Source organism: Oncorhynchus clarkii, unplaced genomic scaffold, assembly GCF_045791955.1.
Source record: "Oncorhynchus clarkii lewisi isolate Uvic-CL-2024 unplaced genomic scaffold, UVic_Ocla_1.0 unplaced_contig_9002_pilon_pilon, whole genome shotgun sequence".
NCBI classification, from domain to species: domain Eukaryota; kingdom Metazoa; phylum Chordata; class Actinopteri; order Salmoniformes; family Salmonidae; genus Oncorhynchus; species Oncorhynchus clarkii.
In genome coordinates this window covers 70,270-97,644 of record NW_027257976.1, presented here as the reverse complement: position 1 = coordinate 97,644, position 27,375 = coordinate 70,270, and the positions used below count along the sequence as shown (strand labels likewise).

Sequence of the window (27,375 nt, the reverse complement as noted above, 5' to 3'; positions counted from 1 at the left end):
TAGCTCAACCATGAGAGCTAAACCATGAGTGCCCTAGCTCAACCATGAGATCCCTAAGTCAACCATGAGAGCCCTAGCTCAACCATGAGCGTCCGAGCTCAACCATGAGAGATTAATACCAAACTAGAGGTATAATCCTCTCAAACCTGGCCTGGCCTGTAAGCTTACTGCCTGCCTACTGGAAAGTCTTAATATAAGCTCTGCCAGCCCAGCGCAAAATGGGGTGCAGTTCATAGTGAGCTCACCAATACAGACAAGAAGGCACGTGTGTGTGTGTGTGTGTGTGTGTGTGTGTGTGTGTGTGTGTGTGTGTGTGTGTGTGTGTGTGTGTGTGTGTGTGTGTGTGTGTGTGTGTGTGTGTGTGTGTGTGTGTGTGTGTGTGTGTGTGTGTGTGTGTGTGTGTGTGTGCGTCCATGAGAAATACAGCCCTGTTTGTGATCTCATGGGGCCTGTTAAACAATACTAGGCTGCTCTGATATAATGGAACAGAGTGACAGCACTCAGCATGATGAAATGAACTCGTTCTGCTTCTGTTGTCGAGGAGTCCAAACCATAGCAGCCCAGTGTTGCTAGCTAACAAGATCCCACCCTGAACCAGCGTCATGCTCTGCTCTGTGAGGTCGACAATGTTTTCTCTGGCCTCTGTACTACTAGTCTTTACTGACATCCACTGAGTCAGAAAGTGATATGCTGTTCTCTGCACCCACTCACCCAGTAGATCATATTCAATAATGACAGGTCTACTTAACAACAGTGTTGAGTTGTCAAGAGACCCTAACACTTACTCTAAATGTACCTATACAATGAAGCCTCTGTTTTGAGATGATACATCCTGGTAATCTAGTCCTCAGACACTGGGTGTCCAATCTAGTCCTCAGACACTGGGTATCCAATCTAGTCCTCAGACACTGGGTGTCCAATCTAGTCCTCAGACTCTGGGTGTCCCATCTATTCCTCAGACACTGGGTATCCAATCTATTCCTCAGACACTGGGTGTCCAATCTAGTCCTCAGACACTGGGTATCCCATCTATTCCTCAGACACTGGGTATCCAATCTAGTCCTCAGACACTGGGTATCCAATCTAGTCCTCAGACACTGGGTATCCAATCTAGTCCTCAGACACTGGGTGTCCAATCTAGTCCTCAGACTCTGGGTGTCCCATCTATTCCTCAGACACTGGGTATCCAATCTATTCCTCAGACACTGGGTATCCAATCTATTCCTCAGACACTGGGTATCCCATCTATTCCTCAGACACTGGGTATCCAATCTAGTCCTCAGACACTGGGTATCCAATCTAGTCCTCAGACACTGGGTATCCAATCTAGTCCTCAGACACTGGGTATCCAATCTAGTCATCAGACACTGGGTATCCCATCTAGTCCTCAGACACTGGATATCCAACCTATTCCTCAGACACTGGGTATCCAACCTAGTCATCAGACACTGGGTATCCAATCTAGTCCTCAGACACTGGGTATCCAATCTAGTCATCAGACACTGGGTATCCCATCTAGTCCTCAGACACTGGATATCCAACCTATTCCTCAGACACTGGGTATCCCATCTAGTCCTCAGACACTGGATATCCAACCTATTCCTCAGACACTGGGTATCCAACCTAGTCATCAGACACTGGGTATCCAATCTAGTCCTCAGACACTGGGTATCCAACCTAGTCATCAGACACTGGGTATCCAATCTAGTCCTCAGACACTGGGTATCCCATCTAGTCCTCAGACACTGGATATCCAACCTATTCCTCAGACACTGGGTATCCAACCATGACAAGTAGCGATTGTTTTTTTTTCAACAAATGTAAAGAGATAGCCTACCACCAAGATCACTCAACTTGAATATAAACATTTTTTTACTTGGTGCGTATATTCAGTAGTCTCTAGAGAGTTCAACCAGTTTGATTTGGTATTTTTAAAGACACGGAGCCTTTGACGTCGTCCTTTCAAACAGTACACACCTCAGGGTGTTTGTGTTCTAAACAACTTGAGTTGTCCTCCTACATGCTACTAACATCTCCTCCTTTCATTCTGGCCAAAAGTCCTGTGTGTCTCTTTCTCACAAAACACAAGGGAGGAGAGATTAAAGTGGGGGTCATTGTTTTGACTTATTACAGGGAGTTTCCACGTATTTCATAATTCTCTGAGCTGCTCTGATGATGTCAGGATACGGGTGAATGGTGTCAGCCGACAGGTAACCGACCTGACTACACTATAGAGTCTATACGACTACACTATAGAGTCTATACTACTACACTATAGAGTCTATACGACTACACTATAGAGTCTATACACACACACACACACACACACACACACACACACGCATGCACGCACACACACACACACACACACACACACACACACACACACTCACAGCCGACTGACTTGGTCCGACCGGGGCGTCGGCTACTGAAGGACCCGCCCTCGTTGGCCCGGCGACTACCATGCCCTGTTCCCCAGTGACATCATCATTGAGCTCCATGCGCCTGGCCCTGCAGAGCCATGTAGTAATCCCACAGTCTCTCTCTCTCTTTCTCTCTCTCGCAGACACAGGCCTCACTCTGACACAGACCTCACTGTTGTTGGATGTTGGGGTGTTACTGTTACTAGACTGGAGGAGGGAGGATCTGGCAAGGGGTTTAAACTTTACAGGCACTGTGCTGTGTGGAAGGATCATGGTCGTGGAATTGAGGGGTTATTTCCCACTGGGCAAAAACTGGTTGAATAAACATTCTTTCCACGTCATTTTAACCCAAAAAAATCTATGTGATGAATTTGAATCAACATGGAAAATGAATTAGATTAGAAAAAATTCATCAGCGTAATGGCATTTTGAAAAAAAAATTCACACAACTTTTAACCTAAATCCAATGACATTATTTGTTTTTATTTCACGTTAAATTCACATTAGTTTACAACTCAACCAAATTTTTATTCAAACTAGACCTGAACTGACGTCTGTGCCCAGTGGGTTTCCATTTTGAATCTCTTTTGAAATACCAGTCTTTTTGAACGGGAGATGATTTGATTGACACCATTGGCAATGTTTTTACAAACAACAACATTTATTTTCTTATTTGAGTTATATATGGCAGCCATTTACTGGCCTCCAGGCCAACTTAGCAGATCCTACTAATGTCACGGAATGCACTATATAGGAAATAGGGTGGCATTTGGTACACAGGACCAGCCTCAGTCATCTGATGTCTGAGTGTCTCTGACGTCCACAAGTGGGAGTGGTGTAGCATACAGTATTTTATGCTTAGTAAGACATTTGGAGTAGTCGACGACGTGACATGGGAAGTAACTGCCAATGATTGTTCTACTTGTCCCCACAGTCAACCCTACTCTCCAGGTTCCTACAGTTGTACACACTATCAAAAGATCTACAGCTAATCCGTGCGTCCCTTTAGTCACTCTGAATAAATCATATGGTCCAGTGTAACTGACTGACTGACATCGTGAGGTAAGAAAGTACTGTAATGGGTTTGATAGGGACCGAATCGACGCTGCTAACAGTCATTTATTTCCTCTAAATCCAACACTGATCCACAACAACTTGCAGCACATCTTCCTTGAATGACTTCAGTCCACACAGTTTGTCTTGCTGCATCGTGGGGTAAGAAAGTACTGTAATGGGTTTGATAGGGACCGAATCGACGCTGTGAATGACTTCAGTCCACACAGTCTGTCTTGCAGCAACAGGCTGCATCGTGGGGTAAGAGAGTACTGTAATGGGTTTGATACTGGGGTTTGACCGAATCGACACTGTGAATGACTTCAGTCCACACAGTCTGTCTTGCAGCAACAGGCTGCATCGTGGGGTAAGAGAGTACTGTAATGGGTTTGATAGGGACCGAATCGACGCTGTGGATGATTTCAAAGTGATCTTCAAGAAGAGGCACCGCTAGGAGTCAGATGCTTCCTCTGCAGCTCATGCAGCACGGCCATATAGCTAAGTGGGTTGAACAATAGCTTCTTTCTTTGCGTTATAGCACAATAATTGATGAGACCAGAGACGTTCCCCAGGGTGTATAGGAACCAGGATGTGCCTCAAAGGCTGTGTAGGATATATACCCAGTTTGGTTTGACTAAATGTGTTCCCCATAAACGAGCAATGTGAAAGGACACAGAGCAGACTCCACCGTGCAGTTCTCTGAACCTCTAAACGTCTTTCTGCGCTACACGATACCATGAATATAAGAGGTCTGTATCTCCTTTGTTACATGTAAGTACAAACAGAATTCACTACATTGAAAACACATTTCCGCAACATGTTGATGACAAACCCAATACATGTTGTTTTTTGGGGGTAAATCCAGTGTTACCAACCCACATGAGAATGGGAATTATTTCAGAAGACAGAACTGAGCATTCATTCATGTACTGATTTGATCCATCTCTCTGAAAGACGTATGGTCACTTCTATGTTTGGAAAAACAAGACGAATAGGAAGAATATTCCCCAATGGACATAGAGTCCTGTTCTGTGTTACCAACCATGATCACGAGCATCCCGTCCCTCAAAGATGTATCACCACTACCATGTGAAAAACATTGAGGCCTGTCCAAAGAGGACGGGAAGAATACATTATCCCTAATCCCACGGTGACATAAAACCAGAACACATTATTCAGCCACACATCCACACAGAGATCCCAACGCCAACCTGGAAGGGAGTGATTGTACAAGACAAAAAGGTGCTCTCTTGGACATTGTTTGATCGTGCTGTTAAACAATTCCAGCTGGGGTGAATAGTGGCATCCTGGCTGTGCGTGTGTGTGTGTGTGTGTGTGTGTGTGTGTGTGTGTGTGTGTGTGTGCGTGCGTGCGTGCGTGCGTGCGTGCGTGCGTGCGTGCGTGCGTGCGTGCGTGTGTGTGTGTGTGTGTGTGTGTGTGTGTGTGTGTGTATGTGTGTGTGTGCTTGTGTAATGGTATGCTGGCCTGGCTGGCAAAACACTGTAGTTGCTGTAATCCACCACGTACTGCCAACATTCATAGTCATAGTATTGTGACTCCCAAAGGATCCCTTTATTTCAATGTAGATCCCCCCAGATTCATAGAGTCTATACTACTACACTATAGAGTTACACTATAGAGTCTATACTACTACACTATAGAGTCTATACTACTACACTATAGAGTCTATACTACTACACTATAGAGTCTATACTGCTACACTATAGAGTTTATACTACTACACTATAGAGTCTATACTACTACACTATAGAGTCTATACTACTACACTATAGAGTCTATACGACTACACTATAGAGTCTATACTACTACACTATAGAGTCTATACTACTACACTATAGAGTTACACCATAGAGTCTATACTACTACACTATAGAGTCTATACGACTACACTATAGAGTCTATACTACTACACTATAGAGTCTATACGACTACACTATAGAGTCTATACTACTACACTATAGAGTCTATACTACTACACTATAGAGTTACACTATAGAGTCTATACTACTACACTAAACATGCAGATGCAATCTATGAATATGATATGACTTGATAGTTAAGCCTCTATAGTAGTGACTTGATAGTTAAACCTCTATAGCATTGACTTGATAGTTAAACCTCTATAGTAGTGACTTGATAGTTAAACCTCTATAGTAGTGACTTGATAGTTAAACCTCTATAGCATTGACTTGATAGTTAAACCTCTATAGTAGTGACTTGATAGTTAAACCTCTATAGTAGTGACTTGATAGTTAAACCTCTATAGTATTGACTTGATAGTTAAACCTCTATAGTAGTGACTTGATAGTTAAACCTCTATAGTAGTGACTTGATAGTTAAACCTCTATAGCGTTGACTTGATAGTTAAACCTCTATAGTAGTGACTTGATAGTTAAACCTCTATAGCATTGACTTGATAGTTAAACCTCTATAGTAGTGACTTGATAGGTAAACCTCTATAGTAGTGACTTGATAGTTAAACCTCTATAGCATTGACTTGATAGTTAAACCTCTATAGTATTGACTTGATAGTTAAACCTCTATAGTATTGACTTGATAGTTAATCCTCTATAGTAGTGACTAGATACACTAACGTCAGGCAGTGAGGGGAATCCTGTTTTAAATCTACAACACAACCTGACACAATTAGCGCAGGTCACTAAAGTTCAGTTAGTTTAACATGAGGATTAAAACAGGTGAAGGTTTAACTTCCCAGTGTAAACTGTGTAGTCATGTGTCTTCCTACAGAAATAACTAGGAGGTGGAGCAAAGGTTTATTTTCACTGTGGCAAAACGGCTTTGTTTTGGTCCTGCGGTGTTTAAAACTGGAGTTGTCTGTCCCTCTCTGAGCCTGGCCTGAAAACAAACACAAACAAATCTTTATGCGTCCCAAACGGAACCCTATTCCCGATATGTTCCCTATGGGCTCTGGGTCAAACGTAGTGCACTATATAGAGAATAGGGTGGCGTTTGGGTGATGCATCCAGAGTTGGGTGAGCAGAGCACTTGCAGTATGCTTGGACGAGGGTTTAAAAGCTCATATGTTCATACTTACTGTTGGGAAATCACACAGCAGATCCCCTGTGTAATAACTGTGTTACCACAGCGGCAGTCGGCTCCACTGTTTACGTATTTCCCCAAAACATGACGTCGGTGGGCAATAGAATGTGCGTCTGGATGGAGAGTAAGAAAGAAATTCAAATGGATCCTTTGAAATATCTGGTAATTTGTAATGGCAGGGTTTCATTTCTTGGTGGTTTTGATCGTGTTCAGCACAAGGAGTGCGCCAAGCTGTCATCAAGGCAAAGGGTGGCTACTTTGAAGAATCTCAAATATGTTGATTTGTTTAACATTTTTTTGGGTTACTACATGTTTCCATATGTGTTATTTCATAGTTTTGATGTCTTCACTATTATTTTACAATGTAGAAAATAGTAGTAATAAAATAAAAACCCTTGAATGAGTAGGTGTGTCCAAACTTTGGACTGGTACTGTTGTATAGAAAAGTATTTTTGGTCTAAGACACTGCATCTCAGTGCAAGAGGCGTCACTGCAGTACCTGGTTCGAATCCAGGCTGTATCACATCCGGCCGTGATTGGGAGTCCCACAGGGCGGCGCACATTTACTGGGGTTCTAAACATCATGGTCTCTAATACTGGGATTCTAAACATCATGGTCTCTAATACTGGGGTTCTAAACATCATGGTCTCTAATACTGGGGTTCTAAACATCATGGTCTCTAATACTGGGGTTCTAAACATCATGGTCTCTAATACTGGGGTTCTAAACATCATGGTCTCTAATACTGGGTTCTAAACATCATAGTCTCTAATACTGGGGTTCTAAACATCATGGTCTCTAATACTGGGGTATCAAACATCCTGTCCTCTAATACTGGGATTCCAAACATCCTGTCCTCTAATACTGGGATTCCAAACATCCTGTCCTCTAATACTGGGATTCCAAACATCCTGTCCTCTAATACTGGGATTCCAAACATCATGGACTCTAATACTGGGGTATCAAACATCCTGTCCTCTAATACTGGGATTCCAAACATCCTGTCCTCTAATACTGGGATTCCAAACATCCTGTCCTCTAATACTGGGATTCCAAACATCCTGTCCTCTAATACTGGGGTTCCAAACATCCTGTCCTCTAATACTGGGGTTCCAAACATCCTGGCCTCTAATACTGGGGTTCCAAACATCCTGTCCTCTAATACTGGGATTCCAAACATCCTGTCCTCTAATACTGGGGTTCCAAACATCCTGTCCTCTAATACTGGGGTTCCAAACATCCTGGCCTCTAATACTGGGGTTCCAAACATCCTGTCCTCTAATACTGGGATTCTAAACATCATGGTCTCTAATACTGGGGTTCTAAACATCATGGTCTCTAATACTGGGGTTCTAAACATCATGGTCTCTAATACTGGGGTTCTAAACATCATGGTCTCTAATACTGGGGTTCTAAACATCATGGTCTCTAATACTGGGGTTCTAAACATCATGGTCTCTAATACTGGGGTTCTAAACATCATGGTCTCTAATACTGGGGTTCTAAACATCATGGTCTCTAATACTGGGGTTCTAAACATCCTGTCCTCTAATACTGGGGTTCTAAACATCATGGTCTCTAATACTGGGGTTCTAAACATCATGGTCTCTAATACTGGGGTTCTAAACATCATGTTCTCTAATACTGGGGTTCTAAACATCATGGTCTCTAATACTGGGGTTCTAAACATCATGGTCTCTAATACTGGGGTTCTAAACATCATGGTCTCTAATACTGGGGTTCTAAAGAGTTGCAGGTCAGGGGAGTGATAATGAAGTCAACACGTCACGCCCTCTCTTCCTTTTTCACTATCAAATGTAAACGTGGGAAACGTGTGGAGCGCTGTGCAAAATCACTGGAGACAATGGAGGCAGTTTGATGGCGCAAGAAGCCGTGGTGATGAATGGAGCTATGGAGCCTCCCAGCATGGGGCGGTAAGGAGCTAGGGAGAAGACTCAGGAGATCACCACCCCATTTACACCTGGTGTTAACATGCCTCCTGTGATCAGAATCAGATTTTTTTTTTGTCTTAAAGGGGCAGTGTCCTATTTTGAGACGCTTAAATATGGTAGTAATAATAATGATAACAATGTATTGCATTTTTTGTAAAGTGGTTTCTTGCATCATGTAACACAATATAATCCCATTTGTCAGTCATCTATTTGGCCAATTGTTTTAGATAATTTCTTATTTTTTATAAAAGGATGTGAGCTTTTGGACAACGTAAAGATCAGTCATGAAATGGTTAAAACATGCATCAGGTTTGAAAAGGTCTCTTAGACTGTAGGCCTACATTGAACACCACATATTGACTATTGTAGACAATATCACAAAGGTCAATAGCTATATCCATGTGGAAATGTTGTGGGATTTGCTCCATTGGTTTTATTGATAAGCCACTCTGATAGCCCTACCTGCTCTGATAGCTACAATAGCCTATCGACCACTGTCTGAAACTGTAACTTCAAGCAGGTACAGCCTCAGTGTTCACAGTTAACACACGCCAGAAGTTACACAGAATGCTGGCGGCAAAATGAACGTTTCCTGTCTCAAGACCTTTTCTCAGTGCAAAAACATTTTTGGTGGGAACATTGCTAGATACATCCCTTTAACCTGTTGTTTAGTTGCATGTCACTGTGTCCTGTCCTGCCAATGACAGACAACCACAGTCATGAACAGTCAGTCTGTAGACTGTCCTTACTGCTGTAGTGGTAATAAAGCTTCTCTTTGAAGCTGAGGAGAGTGACTCAGGGTGGAAGAGAAGCAGTAAAGAGCAGTATTGAGACTTCCTGTCTGTCGTAGGGGGCATTGATTAACTCTGTGACCTCTCAGTGACTTCCATACAGTAATGAAGCAATACTGACGCAATGCGACCGTGACTCCATCATGGCTCAAATGGCTCCAGTCACTTCAAAGGAAACCTTCGAGGCAGGACTAGTAAAAGTAAACCAAGTCATATTGCATGGTGTCAACCAGTGATTTATATGTACACTAGATAACTGACAGGAGGAGCTGTTTGAAGCCACCGCACTTCCATCTTCACACTGTTGTAAAAAAGTATTTTGGAAGCTATACAAATGCATTTATTAACGTCAACATTTGTCTTTGCCACATGTATTATATTACAGACACCTTAATGCATACTTTTAAATTAGATATGTTAGATAAACATTTTTTTTTTAAATAAAAAACATATGTATAAAAAGTGTATTTAAAAAAAAAAAAGTTTTGCCTCCCGGGTGGCGCAGTGGTTAAGGGCGCTGTACTGCAGCACCAGCTGTGCCATCAGAGTCTGGGTTCGCGCCCAGGCTCTGTCGTAACCGGCCGCGACCAGGAGGTCCGTGGGGCGACGCACAATTGGCCTAGCGTCGCCCGGGTTAGGGAGGGCTTGGTCGGTAGGGGTGTCCTTGTCTCATCGCGCACCAGCGACTCCTGTGGCGGGCTGGGCGCAGTGTGCGCTAACCAAGGTGGCCAGGTGCACGGTGTTTCCTCCGGCGCATTGGTGCGGCTGGCTTCCGGGTTGGATGCGCGCTGTGTTAAGAAGCAGTGCGGCTTGGTTGGGTTGTGTATCGGAGGACGCACGACTTTCAACCTTCGTCTCTCCCGAGCCCGTACGGGAGTTGTAGCGATGAGACAAGATAGTAGCTACTACAACAATTGGATACCACGAAATTGGGGAGAAAAAGAGGTAAAAAAATTAAATAAAATAAAAATAAATAAAAGTTGTAATGTTACTGAGCGCACTACAACAACACAATACTTAAATACATGTAATTTTGTCATTGAAACACTTACTTGAAATACTGTAGAATTCCATTAAATCTTATGGAGGACTGCCTCTTCTGGGGAGTGCCAATATGGCCGACCGGTGGTTTCAAAGCCTCTCATTGGCCAATACAAAGCATCAACAATCCAGGATTTATGTAAGTCATTGGTGACTACTCACTTGGATTTGCAACTTTAGGAACAACAACATTGTGATTTGTGGAGTTTCTGGATTGCAAATCATCCTAAAATTACATAAAATCAGTATGAAAATATGGTGTAATGATATACACGGCCATTCAAAACATTGTTTACAACACGATCAAAATACTTGCCAATAGACTGATAAATCAGTAGAATGTTGCTGTGTTGAGGGGGGCTTGACTACAGTTATTACAGACCTGATCCTTTCACTTTAATCTTCATAATAGTATTCAAGTTGTGTTGTGTCCCTGCCAACTCACTCCCTTCCCATCACAGTGATCTGTCTGCTATTCTGCACTATGGTGAGCTGTTCTCTGATCTGTCGCCTGGGAAACGCTAAAAACAAGCCATGAGGAGAGGGCGGAGGAGGAGGCGGAGGAGGAAGAGTAGGGGTGTAGTCTATCGTCATCTTAATCTTCTCACACTGAAGACCACATGTTTCATTTGGAGAAGATAACTCTTCGGGGACGTAGCAGACACGCAAAAACAGTCAAACACTCAACTCAACAGCACAACGTCTTACAGTAACTAACTGCCCTTTAGTCAATGGACCCATTCTCTCTGCAGAGAGCTGCATGCAGCTCTCCCACGTCTCTGATTAGTCAGCGATAATGGAGTCTCAGTGAAAAGAGTGATTATAGTTGAAAGGAAGCCCCTGACCAGAACGTGACTCTAGTGGAGGAGGAGAGGAGCTAGCCGGGGATATCATCGTGGAAAATGTGATGGTGAGCAACCGGCCAGGCCACCTCAAAGCATAGCAAGGTGCTTTCCTTGAAGAGTTCAAAGGGCATTAGTACCCATTACTCACAATCCACTCCCACTGTCTCCGGGTTTGGGGCGATACAGTATAGTAGTAATCCTACAAGACATTGGAAGGGGCTGATTCAGTGAAACCTGTCTAAATAATCCCTAAACCACAGCATCTTCTTAGCAACAGGACCCGGGGAAGCTAAATATCAAGACATGTTATTACTCTCAATTGTGCTCTTTTCAGCAGGCTCCTGCTTTAAACAAATGATATGCTTATCCAATTATGGGATAAGGAGTTTGGCTCTCAATGTTCATTAGGACAAATGGCAATACATGAAAGGGACATTATGTGTTAACTGTATGAGTACATTCATTATGTGTTAACTGTATGAGTACATTCATTATGTGTTAACTGTATGAGTACATACATTATGTGTTAACTGTATGAGTACATACATTATGTGTTAACTGTATGAGTACATTCATTATGTGTTAACTGTATGAGTACATTCATTATGTGTTAACTGTATGAGTACATTCATTATGTGTTAACTGTATGAGTACATTCATTATGTGTTAACTGTATGAGTACATTCATTATGTGTTAACTGTATGAGTACATTCATTATGTGTTAACTGTATGAGTACATTCATTATGTGTTAACTGTATGAGTACATTCATTATGTGTTAACTGTATGAGTACATTCATTATGTGTTAACTGTATGAGTACATTCATTATGTGTTAACTGTATGTGTACATTCATTATGTGTTAACTGTATGAGTACATTCATTATGTGTTAACTGTATGAGTACATTCATTATGTGTTAACTGTATGAGTACATTCATTATGTGTTAACTGTATGAGTACATTCATTATGTGTTAACTGTATGAGTACAGCTTTCTCTACCATTCATTATGTGTTAACTGTATGAGTACATTCATTATGTGTTAACTGTATGAGTACATTCATTATGTGTTAACTGTATGAGTACATTCATTATGTGTTAACTGTATGAGTACATTCATTATGTGTTAACTGTATGAGTACGGCTGTCTTTACCATTCATTATGTGTTAACTGTATGAGTACAGCTTTCTCTACCATTCATTATGTGTTAACTGTATGAGTACATTCATTATGTGTTAACTGTATGAGTACATTCATTATGTGTTAACTGTATGAGTACATTCATTATGTGTTAACTGTATGAGTACATTCATTATGTGTTAACTGTATGAGTACATTCATTATGTGTTAACTGTATGAGTACATTCATTATGTGTTAACTGTATGAGTACATTCATTATGTGTTAACTGTATGAGTACATTCATTATGTGTTAACTGTATGAGTACATTCGTTATGTGTTAACTGTATGAGTACGGCTTTCTTTACCATTCATTATGTGTTAACTGTATGAGTACATTCATTATGTGTTAACTGTATGAGTACATTCATTATGTGTTAACTGTATGAGTACATTCATTATGTGTTAACTGTATGAGTACATTCATTATGTGTTAACTGTATGAGTACAGCTTTCTCTACCATTCATTATGTGTTAACTGTATGAGTACATTCATTATGTGTTAACTGTATGAGTACATTCATTATGTGTTAACTGTATGAGTACATTCATTATGTGTTAACTGTATGAGTACATTCATTATGTGTTAACTGTATGAGTACGGCTGTCTTTACCATTCATTATGTGTTAACTGTATGAGTACAGCTTTCTCTACCATTCATTATGTGTTAACTGTATGAGTACATTCATTATGTGTTAACTGTATGAGTACATTCATTATGTGTTAACTGTATGAGTACATTCATTATGTGTTAACTGTATGAGTACATTCATTATGTGTTAACTGTATGAGTACATTCATTATGTGTTAACTGTATGAGTACATTCATTATGTGTTAACTGTATGAGTACATTCATTATGTGTTAACTGTATGAGTACATTCATTATGTGTTAACTGTATGAGTACATTCGTTATGTGTTAACTGTATGAGTACGGCTTTCTTTACCATTCATTATGTGTTAACTGTATGAGTACATTCATTATGTGTTAACTGTATGAGTACATTCATTATGTGTTAACTGTATGAGTACATTCATTATGTGTTAACTGTATGAGTACAGCTTTCTCTACCATTCATTATGTGTTAACTGTATGAGTACATTCATTATGTGTTAACTGTATGAGTACAGCTTTCTCTACCATTCATTACGTGTTAACTGTATGAGTACAGCTTTCTCTATCATTCATTATGTGTTAACTGTATGAGTACATTCATTATGTGTTAACTGTATGAGTACATTCATTATGTGTTAACTGTATGAGTACATTCATTATGTGTTAACTGTATGAGTACAGCTTTCTCTACCATTCGTTATGTGTTAACTGTATGAGTACATTCATTATGTGTTAACTCTATGAGTACAGCTTTCTCTACCATTCAGTATGTGTTAACTGTATGAGTACATTCATTATGTGTTAACTGCATGAGTACAGCTTTCTTTACCATTCATTATGTGTTAACTGTATGAGTACGGCTTTCTCTACCATTCATTATGTGTTAACTGCTTTCTTTACCATTCATTATGTGTTAAATGTATGAGTACATTCATTATGTGTTAACTGTATGAGTACAGCTTTCCTTACCATTCATTATGTGTTAACTGTATGAGTACGGCTTTCTCTACCATTCATTATGTGTTAACTGTATGAGTACATTCATTATGTGTTAACTGCTTTCTTTACCATTCATTATGTGTTAACTGTATGAGTACATTCATTATGTGTTAACTGTATGAGTACGGCTTTCTTTACCATTCATTATGTGTTAACTGTATGAGTACGGCTTTCTCTACCATTCATTATGTGTTAACTGTATGAGTACATTCATTATGTGTTAACTGTATGAGTACAGCTTTCTCTACCATTCATTATGTGTTAACTGTATGAGTACATTCATTATGTGTTAACTGTATGAGTACAGCTTTCTCTACCATTCATTATGTGTTAACTGTATGAGTAGATTCATTATGTGTTAACTGTATGAGTACATTCATTATATGTTAACTGTATGAGTACATTCATTATGTGTTAACTGCTTTCCTTACCATTCATTATGTGTTAACTGTATGAGTACATTCATTATGTGTTAACTGCTTTCTTTACCATTCCTTAACATTTAAGTCTGTAGTTTGTTTTTTAATTTTTTCCTTATTTAACTAGGCAAGTCAGTTTAAGAACAAATTCTTATTTTCAATGACGGCCTAGGAACAGTGGGTTAACTGCCTGTTCAGGGGCAGAACGACAGATTTGTACCTTGTCAGCTCAGGGGTTTGAACTTGCAACCTTCCGGTTACTAGTCCAATGCTCTAACCACCAGGCTACCCTGCTACCCTGCCGTTTCTGTTTAATCTGTTTGGATTGTTGATAGTTGTAACACTGGACACCATTGAAAAAGAGACCCTGGTCTGAATTGAGATTATTTTGAAGCCTATAAATAAAGGTTAAATAAGAGTATGTATTGGTAATGTACAGTATGTGCAAGGACAGACACTGGAGACGAGAAGCAAGTACAATGAGTGAACATTTAATGAAAACACAGACAGGAACAGAACACGGACAGGAACAGAACACAGACAGGAACAGAACACAGACAGGAACAGAACACAGACAGAACACGGACAGGAACAGAACACGGACAGGAACAGAACACGGACAGGAACAGAACACAGACAGGAACAGAACACAGACAGAACACGGACAGGAACAGAACACAGACAGGAACAGAACACAGACAGAACACGGACAGGAACAGAACACAGACAGGAACAGAACACAGACAGAACACGGACAGGAACAGAACACAGACAGGAACAGAACACAGACAGGAACAGAACACAGACAGGAACAGAACACGGACAGGAACAGAACACAGACAGGAACAGAACACGGACAGGAACAGAACACAGACAGGAACAGAACACGGACAGGAACAGAACACGGACAGGAACAGAACACAGACAGGAACAGAACACGGACAGGAACAGAGCACAGACAGGAACAGAACACGGACAGGAACAGAACACGGACAGGAACAGAACACGGACAGGAACAGAACACAGACAGAACACGGACAGGAACAGAACACAGACAGGAACAGAACACAGACAGGAACAGAACACAGACAGGAACAGAACACAGACAGGAACAGAACACGGACAGGAACAGAACACGGACAGGAATAGAACACAGACAGGAACAGAACACGGACAGGAACAGAACACGGACAGGAACAGAACACGGACAGGAACAGAACACAGACAGGAACAGAACACAGACAGGAACAGAACACAGACAGAACACGGACAGGAACAGAACACAGACAGGAACAGAACACGGACAGAACACGGACAGGAACAGAACACAGACAGGAACAGAACATGGACAGGAACAGAACTCGGACAGGAACAGAACACAGACAGGAACAGAATTGGGACAGGAACAGAACACAGACAGTGTCTGGACAAGAGAAAACATAACAACATGAATGCTGACATGGGGAACCAACGGAGAAACAGACAGATATAGACGGGTCAATCAACAAGGTGAGGGGGCCCAAGGGTGAGTCCAATGAGCGCTGATGTGCATCATAATGGTGACAGATAGTGAAGGGCAGCCTGGCGCCCTCGAGCGCCAGAGAGGGAGAGTGGGAGGAGGCATGACAATATGTGATGATGTTGTCCTATAGTATAATGGAGTGTTATTGATTAAACTCTATGTATTTACTGTATGAGAGGGAGTAATGTTTACCTTAGGAGTCTATGCCAAATATGATTTTTCTCTGACTGATTGTGTTTTGGTGAGGAGAGACTTTTTTCCTATAATAAAAAATAAATCACTGCATTACCTTAGAGGGGCCACTGCATTACCTTAGAGGGGCCACTGCATTACCTTAGAGGGGCCACTGCATTACTTTAGAGGGGCCTGGAGATCACTGCATTACTTTAGAGGGGCCTGGAGATCACTGCATTATTTTAGAGGGGCCTGGAGATCACTGCACTACTTTAGAGAGGCCTGGAGATCACTGCACTACTTTAGAGGGGCCTGAAGATCACTGCATTACTTTAGAGGGGCCTGGAGATCACTGCATTACTTTAGAGGGGCCTGGATATCACTGCATTACTTTAGAGGGGCCTGAAGATCACTGCATTACAGTAGAGGGGCCTGGAGATCACTGCAATACTTTAGAGGGGCCTGAAGATCACTGCATTACTTTAGAGGGGCCTGGAGATCACTGCATTATTTTAGAGGGGCCTGGAGATCACTGCACTACTTTAGAGGGGCCTGGAGATCACTGCATTACTTTAGAGGGGCCTGGAGATCATTGCATTATTTTAGAGGGGCCTGGAGATCACTGCATTACTTTAGAGGGGCCTGGATATCACTGCATTACTTTAGAGGGGCCTGGAGATCACTGCATTACTTTAGAGGGGCCTGGAGCATTACTTTAGAGGGGCCTGGAGATCACTGCATTATTTTAGAGGGTGGAGATCCTGCAAGAGGGTCCTGACTGCATTATTTTAGAGGGGCCTGGAGATCACTGCACTACTTTAGAGGGTCCTGGATATCACTGCATTACTTTAGAGGGTCCTGGATATCACTGCACTACTTTAGAGGGGCCTGGAGATCACTGCATTACTTTAGAGGGGCCTGGATATCACTGCATTATTTTAGAGGGGCCTGGAGATCACTGCACTACTTTAGAGGGGCCTGGAGATCACTGCATTACTTAAGAGGGGCCTGGAGATCATTGCATTATTTTAGAGGGGCCTGGAGATCACTGCATTACTTTAGAGAGGCCTGGAGATCACTGCATTACTTTAGAGGGGCCTGGAGATCACTGCATTACTTTAGAGGGGCCTGGATATCACTGCATTACTTTAGAGGGGCCTGGATATCACTGTACTACTTTAGAGGGGCCTGGATATCACTGCATTACTTTAGAGGGGCCTGGATATCACTGCACTACTTTAGAGGGGCCTAGAGATCACTGCATTACTTTAGAGGGGCCTGGAGATCACTGCATTATTTTAGAGGGGCCTGGAGATCACTGCACTACTTTAGAGGGGCCTGGAGATCACTGCATTACTTTAGAGGGGCCTGGAGATCACTGCATTATTTTAGAGGGGCCTGGAGATCACTGCATTATTTTAGAGGGGCCTGGAGATCACTGCATTATTTTAGAGGGGCCTGGAGATCACTGCACTACTTTAGAGGGTCCTGGATATCACTGCATTACTTTAGAGGGGCCTGGAGATCACTGCATTACTTTAGAGGGTCCTGGATATCACTGCACTACTTTAGAGGGGCCTGGAGATCACTGCATTACTTTAGAGGGGCCTGGAGATCACTGCATTATTTTAGAGGGGCCTGGAGATCACTGCATTACTGCATTACTTTAGAGGGTCCTGGAGATCACTGCATTACTTTAGAGGGGCCTGGAGATCACTGCACTACTTTAGAGGGGCCTGGATATCACTGCATTACTTTAGAGGGGCCTGGAGATCACTGCACTACTTTAGAGGGGCCTGGAGATCACTGCATTACTTTAGAGGGGCCTGGAGATCACTGCATTATTTTAGAGGGGCCTGGAGATCACTGCATTATTTTAGAGGGTCCTGAAGACCACTGCATTATTTTAGAGAGGCCTGGAGATCACTGCACTACTTTAGAGGGTCCTGGATATCACTGCATTACTTTAGAGGGGCCTGGAGATCACTGCATTACTTTAGAGGGTCCTGGATATCACTGCATTACTTTAGAGGGGCCTGGTGATCACTGCACTACTTTAGAGGGGCCTGAAGATCACTGCATTACTTTAGAGGGGCCTGGAAATCACTGCATTATTTTAGAGGGGCCTGGAGATCACTGCACTACTTCAGAGGGGCCTGGAGATCACTGCATTACTTTAGAGGGGCCTGGAGATCACTGCATTATTTTAGAGGGGCCTGGAGATCACTGCATTATTTTAGAGGGTCCTGAAGACCACTGCATTATTTTAGAGGGGCCTGGAGATCACTGCACTACTTTAGAGGGTCCTGGATATCACTGCAGTACTTTAGAGGGGCCTGGAGATCACTGCATTACTTTAGAGGGTCCTGGATATCACTGCATTACTTTAGAGGGGCCTGGAGATCACTGCATTACTTTAGAGGGGCCTGAAGATCACTTTAGAGATCACTGCATTACTGCATTACTTTAGAGGGTCCTGGAGATCACTGCATTACTTTAGAGGGGCCTGGAGATCACTGCACTACTTTAGAGGGGCCTGAAGATCACTGCACTACTTTAGAGGGGCCTGGAGATCACTGCACTACTTTAGAGGGGCCTGAAGATCACTGCACTACTTTAGAGGGGCCTGGAGATCACTGCATTACTTTAGAGGGGCCTGGATATCACTGCATTACTTTAGAGGGGCCTGGATATCACTGTACTACTTTAGAGGGGCCTGGATATCACTGCATTACTTTAGAGGGGCCTGGATATCACTGCACTACTTTAGAGGGGCCTAGAGATCACTGCATTACTTTAGAGGGGCCTGGAGATCACTGCATTATTTTAGAGGGGCCTGGAGATCACTGCACAACTTTAGAGGGGCCTGGAGATCACTGCATTACTTTAGAGGGGCCTGGAGATCACTGCATTATTTTAGAGGGGCCTGGAGATCACTGCATTATTTTAGAGGGTCCTGAAGACCACTGCATTATTTTAGAGGGGCCTGGAGATCACTGCACTACTTTAGAGGGTCCTGGATATCACTGCATTACTTTAGAGGGGCCTGGAGATCACTGCATTACTTTAGAGGGTCCTGGATATCACTGCACTACTTTAGAGGGGCCTGGAGATCACTGCATTACTTTAGAGGGGCCTGGAGATCACTGCATTACTTTAGAGGGGCCTGGAGATCACTGCATTATTTTAGAGGGGCCTGGAGATCACTGCATTACTGCATTACTTTAGAGGGTCCTGGAGATCACTGCATTACTTTAGAGGGGCCTGGAGATCACTGCACTACTTTAGAGGGGCCTGGAGATCACTGCATTACTTTAGAGGGGCCTGGAGATCACTGCACTACTTTAGAGGGGCCTGGAGATCACTGCATTACTTTAGAGGGGCCTGGAGATCACTGCATTATTTTAGAGGGGCCTGGAGATCACTGCATTATTTTAGAGGGTCCTGAAGACCACTGCATTATTTTAGAGAGGCCTGGAGATCACTGCACTACTTTAGAGGGTCCTGGATATCACTGCATTACTTTAGAGGGGCCTGGAGATCACTGCATTACTTTAGAGGGTCCTGGATATCACTGCATTACTTTAGAGGGGCCTGGTGATCACTGCACTACTTTAGAGGGGCCTGAAGATCACTGCATTACTTTAGAGGGGCCTGGAGATCACTGCATTATTTTAGAGGGGCCTGGAGATCATTGCATTACTTTAGAGGGGCCTGAAGATCACTGCATTACTTTAGAGGGGCCTGGATATCACTGCACTACTTTAGAGGGGCCTGGAGATCACTGCATTACTTTAGAGGGGCCTGGAGATCACTGCATTACTTTAGAGGGGCCTGGAGACCACTGCATTACTTTAGAGGGGCCTGGAGAGAAGAGAACAAATCAAAGCCTCAATTCTATGATCCTAAAGTGCTGTATATGAGAAAAATGATCTCTCCATGCTAATGCCTAGGCTTTAGTGTGACGAGCCGACACATTCATCCTGGATACCAGGGTTTGATTCCTGGTTGGTCAACAGAGTGTTGTTAGGAACAGTTACGGGCCCTGTCACATGACGCCCTGTAGGCTTAGTCTGACAACATGGATTAAAAATCACCTGACTCATCTGAGGAAAGGGAACATGGTCTGCCTGCCTATCACATTAAACCATGACAACATCCTCTCATAATCCGTCTCACGTCTTACACAATCAACACACTAAAAGGCAACGGTCCTCTAAAGGTGCCACTGTTTCTAGTAGAAGAGTCAATCCTGACGGCCTTCACCTGCGTCAGTTTAGATATTTTCAAAACACATGTCATATACTTTCAAATACTTAAGAGGCACTTGATTGACAAATTCAAAATGAAAGACACATTACAGTTGAATACATTCAGTTGGTCGACTGACTAGTAGCAGCAGTGTAAAAATGAGGGTTGGGGTTGGGGACAATGTAAATAGTCCGGGTAGCCATTTGATTAACTGTTCAAGAGTCTTATGGCTTGGGGGTAGAAGCTGTCAAGAAGCCTTTTTAACCAATTTGGAACCAATGGAACAGTACCAAAAGTATACACCTCAACAGTCTACTGTTTGGAAGGAAAGAGACATTCAATGTGATGTCATAATTGTTTTATCACTAGCGAGGAAACCAACGTGATGTTTAGATTGGTGCTTGGTTGGCGAGACTGACTAGGCCTTAAAACAATACATGGTTTGTGTCCTAGCCTGCTGCCATTGCCTCTGCTCTGGGCATCCTCAGTTGGGAAACATATGGTTGCTGTTCATCAAAGTCAGGGAGAGCTAAAGTTCCAAATGATGACAAATGACACCCTATTACCTATTTAGTGAACTACTCTTGACCATAGCCCATAGGGAATCCCATAGGGCTCTGATCAAAAGTAGTGAACTGTATAGGGAATAGTGTGCCATTTGGGACGTATCCTAAGAAAACCAGTGAATGCCTGAATTCATCACTCCTCAGCACCTCTCTGGGCTGATGGAATAGCATAGAACCCTTCATGTTCTCTGTCTCTCTCTCTGGCTCTCTCTGTCTCTGTGTCTCTGTCTCTCTCTCTGTCGCTCTCTCTCTCTCTCTCTCTCTCTCTCTCTGGCTCTCTGTCTCTCTCTGTCTCTCTCTCTGTCTCTCTCTCTGTCTCTCTGTCTGTCTCTCTCTCTGTCTCTCTCTGTGTCTCTGTCTCTCTCTCTCTGTCTCTCTCTCTGTCTCTCTCTGTCTCTCTCTCTGTCTTTCTCTGTGTCTCTGTCTCTCTCTGTCTCTCTCTCTGTCTCTCTCTCTGTCTCTCTCTCTCTCTCTCTGGCTCTCTCTCTGGCTCTCTCTCTCTCTCTCTCTGGCTCTCTGGCTTTCTCTGTCTCTCTCTCTGTCTCTCTCTCTGGCTCTCTGTCTGTCTCTCTCTCTGTCTCTCTCTGTCTCTCTCTCTGGCTCTCTCTCTGGCTCTCTGTCTCTCTCTCTGTCTCTCTCTGTCTCTGTGTCTCTGTCTCTCTTTCTGTCTCTCTCTCTGGCTCTCTCTCTCTCTCTCTCTCTCTGGCTCTCTGTCTCTCTCTGTCTCTCTCTCTGTCTCTCTCTGGCTCTCTGTCTGTCTCTCTCTCTGGCTCTCTGTCTCTCTCTGTCTCTCTCTCTGTCTCTCTCTCTGGCTCTCTGTCTGTCTCTCTCTCTGTCTCTCTCTGTGTCTCTGTCTCTCTCTCTGTCTCTCTCTCTGTCTCTCTCTGTCTCTCTCTCTGTCTCTCTCTGTCTCCCTCTCTCTCTCTCTCTCTCTCTGGCTCTCTGTCTCTCTCTGTCTCTCTCTCTGTCTCTCTCTCTGGCTCTCTGTCTGTCTCTCTCTCTGTCTCTCTCTGTGTCTCTGTCTCTCTCTCTCTGTCTCTCTCTCTGTCTCTCTCTGTCTCTCTCTCTGTCTTTCTCTGTGTCTCTGTCTCTCTCTGTCTCTCTCTCTGTCTCTCTCTCTGTCTCTCTCTCTGTCTCTCTCTCTGGCTCTCTCTCTGTCTCTCTCTCTCTCTCTCTCTGGCTCTCTGTCTTTCTCTCTCTCTCTCTCTGTCTCTCTCTCTGGCTCTCTGTCTGTCTCTCTCTCTGTCTCTCTCTGTCTCTCTCTCTGGCTCTCTCTCTGGCTCTCTGTCTCTCTCTCTGTCTCTCTCTGTCTCTGTGTCTCTGTCTCTCTTTCTGTCTCTCTCTCTGGCTCTCTCTCTCTCTCTCTCTCTCTCTCTGGCTCTCTGTCTCTCTCTGTCTCTCTCTCTGTCTCTCTCTGTCTCTCTGTCTGTCTCTCTCTCTGGCTCTCTGTCTCTCTCTGTCTCTCTCTCTGTCTCTCTCTCTGGCTCTCTGTCTGTCTCTCTCTCTGTCTCTCTCTGTGTCTCTGTCTCTCTCTCTGTCTCTCTCTCTGTCTCTCTCTGTCTCTCTCTCTGTCTCTCTCTGTCTCCCTCTCTCTCTCTCTCTCTCTCTGGCTCTCTGTCTCTCTCTGTCTCTCTCTCTGTCTCTCTCTCTGGCTCTCTGTCTGTCTCTCTCTCTGTCTCTCTCTGTGTCTCTGTCTCTCTCTCTCTGTCTCTCTCTCTGTCTCTCTCGGTCTCTCTCTCTGTCTTTCTCTGTGTCTCTGTCTCTCTCTGTCTCTCTCTCTGTCTCTCTCTCTGTCTCTCTCTCTGTCTCTCTCTCTGGCTCTCTCTCTGTCTCTCTCTCTCTCTCTCTCTGGCTCTCTGGCTTTCTCTGTCTCTCTCTCTGTCTCTCTCTCTGGCTCTCTGTCTGTCTCTCTCTCTGTCTCTCTCTGTCTCTCTCTCTGGCTCTCTCTCTGGCTCTCTGTCTCTCTCTCTGTCTCTCTCTGTCTCTGTGTCTCTGTCTCTCTTTCTGTCTCTCTCTCTGGCTCTCTCTCTCTCTCTCTCTCTCTCTCTGGCTCTCTGTCTCTCTCTGTCTCTCTCTCTGTCTCTCTCTGGCTCTCTGTCTGTCTCTCTCTCTGGCTCTCTGTCTCTCTCTGTCTCTCTCTCTGTCTCTCTCTCTGGCTCTCTGTCTGTCTCTCTCTCTGTCTCTCTCTGTGTCTCTGTCTCTCTCTCTGTCTCTCTCTCTGTCTCTCTCTGTCTTTCTCTCTGTCTCTCTCTGTCTCCCTCTCTGGCTCTCTGTCTCTCTGTCTCTCTGTCTCTCTCTGTCTCTCTCTCGTCTCTCTCTGTCTCCTTCTCTGGCTCTCTGTCTCTCTGTCTCTCTGTGTCTCTCTCTCTGTCTCTGTGTCTCTCTCGGTCTCTGTGTCTCTCTGTCTCTCTGTCTCTCTCTCGCTCTGTCTCTCTCCATCCAAGGTGGTCGTTCTGACTGCAGCACTGATGGGGAACGATTGTGTGTGTGTTTGTGTGTGTATTCGTGTGCATGGGGAAGGTAAAAGTAATTGGGTATCCTTGTTTAAATCAATATAGTGGCTGGGCAACATAGACAGGAGAAATAAGGGTACTCATATTTGGCCCTCTGTCAAACAGGCCATGACAATGTCCCTCCCTGGCAGAGAAAGTCATTTGAGCTTGACAGGAATATGTTTTATACAGAACAAATAAACACACACAGCTGTATGGGGTATTTCAATGACATGTCATTCGATCCAACTGTTCGTGTTCAACTCAGGGATTATAATAAAAAGAAATGTGAGCGACCAATATTATTTTCATCTTATATATTATGTTTGGAATTTCAGCCAAGTGACTTTTAATTAGGAATTTCTGTCACATTCAATAATGATAACATACAAAGCTCTTGGGACGGCAGATGAAAACCACTTTTTCTCTGTTGAAAACATGAGCTAATGAATCACATCAAATAGTATTTGTCACATGCGCCGAATACAACAGGTGTTGGTTGACCTTACAGTGAAATGCTTACTTACAAGCCCTTAACCAACATTGCAGTTTTAAGAAAAATACATGTTAGGTAAAAAAATAGATAATTAAAAAATTAAGAATTAAAAGTAACAAATCATTATAGAGCAGCAGTAAAATAACAATAGCGAGGCTATATACAGGGGATACCGGTACGGAGTCAATGTGCGGGGGCTCCGGTTAGTCAAGGTAATTGAGGTAATATGTACATGTAGGTAGAGTTAAGGTGACTATGCATAGATAATAAACTGAGAATAGCAGCAGCGTAAAGGGGGGGGGGGGGGGGGGGGGGGCAATGCAAATACTGTGGCTAGCCATTTGATTAGCTTTTAGAATAACTGATATTGTCATTTTTACACCTATTTAAATTCCATCACAAGGTAGAGGAATGTGCCTTGTCCAATGACTGTGCATCTACAGTAGACCAGAGTCATATATTTAGATCTTATTACATGACTCCGCAGTAGACTATTCCATGGCAAGGGCTCTAGTACTGGGTTTAGAATTATATGGCGCTCCCTGCTGGCCAATGCTTGTACTGCGCTCCTACTGATGGATGGCAGACAAATACCAGGTGGATAATTACGGTCTTTACGGGCACAGAAAAGATAGCAGGAAAATATTACAAGTTATATTGCAAGAATAATAGTGATTATTTCGAGCTAGTATAACAACGACTAAATGCAGTGTTTTTTTGTTTTGTTTTGCTAAAGGATTATGTGTTTTATCTGTAGGCTATACTCTGACATTTGTCATGGAAAACCCTCATTCAAAGTAGCAAAGAAACTATTTGCAGATTTCGAAAGCATATTCAAAATCGAATGCAATCCTTCTGCATGTATTCCCCCAAGAACATTGAGGTTAATTCGCCCAAGGCACGTCTCCATCCCGGGGTCCACGTCTTAGAAGTTTGAATGGGGTACTTACTTGTGGGCATCAACTTTTTTTTCTCTCTCTCTCTTCTCTCCTCAATATGTTGCTCCTCCTCATCCCCAAACCTTCCCCCCTTATTAAAACAAGTCCAAAAACTCTCCCTGGTTAAGAGTCTTTTGAAATGTAAGGAGCTACGTGCAGGAAGCATAAACCCAGGACGTCTGGAAGGAATTAGACGCTGAAGAAGTAGTAAAAGTAGCGCGGTTGGGCAGTTCATGACTTTAACCTGTATTACCTACAGCTCTTCTCACCAACATTGACTACTGTTGAATGACACATTTTTTATTTTTTTTGTTTATTTCTTTTATTCGTTGTATATATTACACTTATGCCAAAGTTGACTAACAAGATGATTTGTATACATTTAAAATGTATACATGATATAATTAATGTATGCAAAGAGAGAAGTTAAAAGACGAAGAACAAATACAATACTTGAATGAATGTTTTCAACCGTTCACAGCAAGGAGACTTGGAAAATTGCACAAACTTTTTTCTTTATGAAGAGACATTTTAAGAAGCTTCATGAGTGTTTCTGCAAAGGTGACTCAAGAAGAAGATACGTTGCTGAGAAGTTTTCTCCAAGTTGAACGCTGCTAACCGAGCCTATGCTGACTGCATCCATTGAAAGAAACGGCACAGCCACACACAGCTACTTCAAGGTAATGCCCATCACAGCAATATTATTCACTTTGACAACTTTGTTATCAACCGACTAGCTGTTTTTATTTCATTATGAGAACATACATTTTTATTTTGTTTGACATTTTTATTTAGAATAATTTGAATTCAATGAATGGAGCTTTGGATGAAACTTGGCAACTGAAGTTCATTGACATGTCATGATTGTCCGGTGGTTGCCAAGTCATGGTTTAATCCACATCAATGAATCGTGATGCTGTATCTGTCAGGGTGTGGAAAGTATTTAGTGTTTGTTATATTAAAGTACTATGGCATATGTTTGGGATATGGTAGGATATACCCCATACAGAACAGTCCTGTAGACATGTTGATGTGTGGTTTGGTTACGACTTTTTTTTAATTTTTATAGACATTAGTATTGCATTAATCTCAGCCAATATGCGGTGGATAAATGAAATAGTGGAACTATAAAGTCGAAACAACGTAGTTCTTTATTATTATTCCCTGTTGCCTACGGGGATAAAACAAATGTACACCATAACGTAAACTGGATTCACACGGTACTCCATCGAGGATGGACATAATCACTGTCCAAATCATTTATTGCACCGTTAGAATAAAAGATATGTCGACGTCACAGCCTCATACGTCATTCGAATCGCAGGGGTGCTTGAGCCAATGACAAGGCAGCTATTGGGTTTCCTTCCAGAGCACGCTCAGTCGGTTCGAAATGTCGGTTTTTCCATGGATACAGTATTTTATTTATTTTGTATTTATTGTCATATACACAGTGAAATATTGTGTTTTACACGCTCAGCCACAGTAGTACTGGAGCCAATTAGGGTGAAGTTCCCTCCTTATTCAAGGACACAACAATCTTCGAACTTCCTCCCTTTCCCGCTCAGGCGTTTTATAGACCCTCAGCGTGAATGCGCGCGGTGTTCGAAACACATAAATAGCAGCCCACCATTCATTCCATAGCAGTTTATATAGCTCGTGGTGTTGAGTTGACTTGATTCCACAGCAGTTTATTTAGCTCGTGGTTTTGAGTTGACTTGATTCCACAGCAGTTTATTTAGCTCGTGGTGTTGAGTTGACTTGATTCCACAGCAGTTTATATAGCTCGTTGACTTGTTCCACAGCAGTTTATTTAGCTCGTGGTGTTGAGTTGACTTGATTCCACAGCAGTTTATTTAGCTTGTGGTGTTGAGTTGACTTGATTCCACAGCAGTTTATTTAGCTCCTTGATTCCACAGCAGTTTATTTAGCTCGTGGTTTTGAGTTGACTTGATTCCACAGCAGTTTATTTAGCTCGTGGTTTTGAGTTGACTTGATTCCACAGCAGTTTATTTAGCTAGTGGTTTTGAGTTGACTTGATTCCACAGCAGTTTATTTAGCTTGTGGTTTTGAGTTGACTTGATTCCACAGCAGTTTATTTAGCTAGTGGTTTTGAGTTGACTTGATTCCACAGCAGTTTATATAGCTCGTGGTGTTGAGTTGACTTGATTCCACAGCAGTTTATTTAGCTCGTGGTTTTGAGTTGACTTGATTCCACAGCAGTTTATTTAGCTCGTGGTGTTGAGTTGACTTGATTCCACAGCAGTTTATTTAGCTTGTGGTGTTGAGTTGACTTGATTCCACAGCAGTTTATTTAGCTCGTGGTTTTGAGTTGACTTGATTCCACAGCAGTTTATTTAGCTAGTGGTTTTGAGTTGACTTGATTCCACAGCAGTTTATTTAGCTAGTGGTTTTGAGTTGACTTGATTCCACAGCAGTTTATATAGCTCGTGGTTTTGAGTTGACTTGATTCCACAGCAGTTTATATAGCTAGTGGTTTTGAGTTGACTTGATTCCATAGCAGTTTATTTATGAT

The 27,375-nt window shown here is 42.7% G+C and overlaps 1 protein-coding gene across 1 annotated transcript in view; it reads left to right on the top strand.

Moving 5' to 3' along the window:
* Nucleotides 1-24,993: 24,993 nt before the first annotated feature.
* The window catches only part of LOC139394375 (hyaluronan synthase 2-like), a 29,780-nt gene continuing 27,398 nt past the window's right edge, over nucleotides 24,994-27,375 (top strand). The window contains exon 1 of the mRNA XM_071142429.1: nucleotides 24,994-25,522. Coding sequence (XP_070998530.1) covers nucleotides 25,469-25,522 — 54 coding nt within the window. The 5' untranslated portion in view covers nucleotides 24,994-25,468. The remainder of the gene's footprint in view (nucleotides 25,523-27,375) is intronic.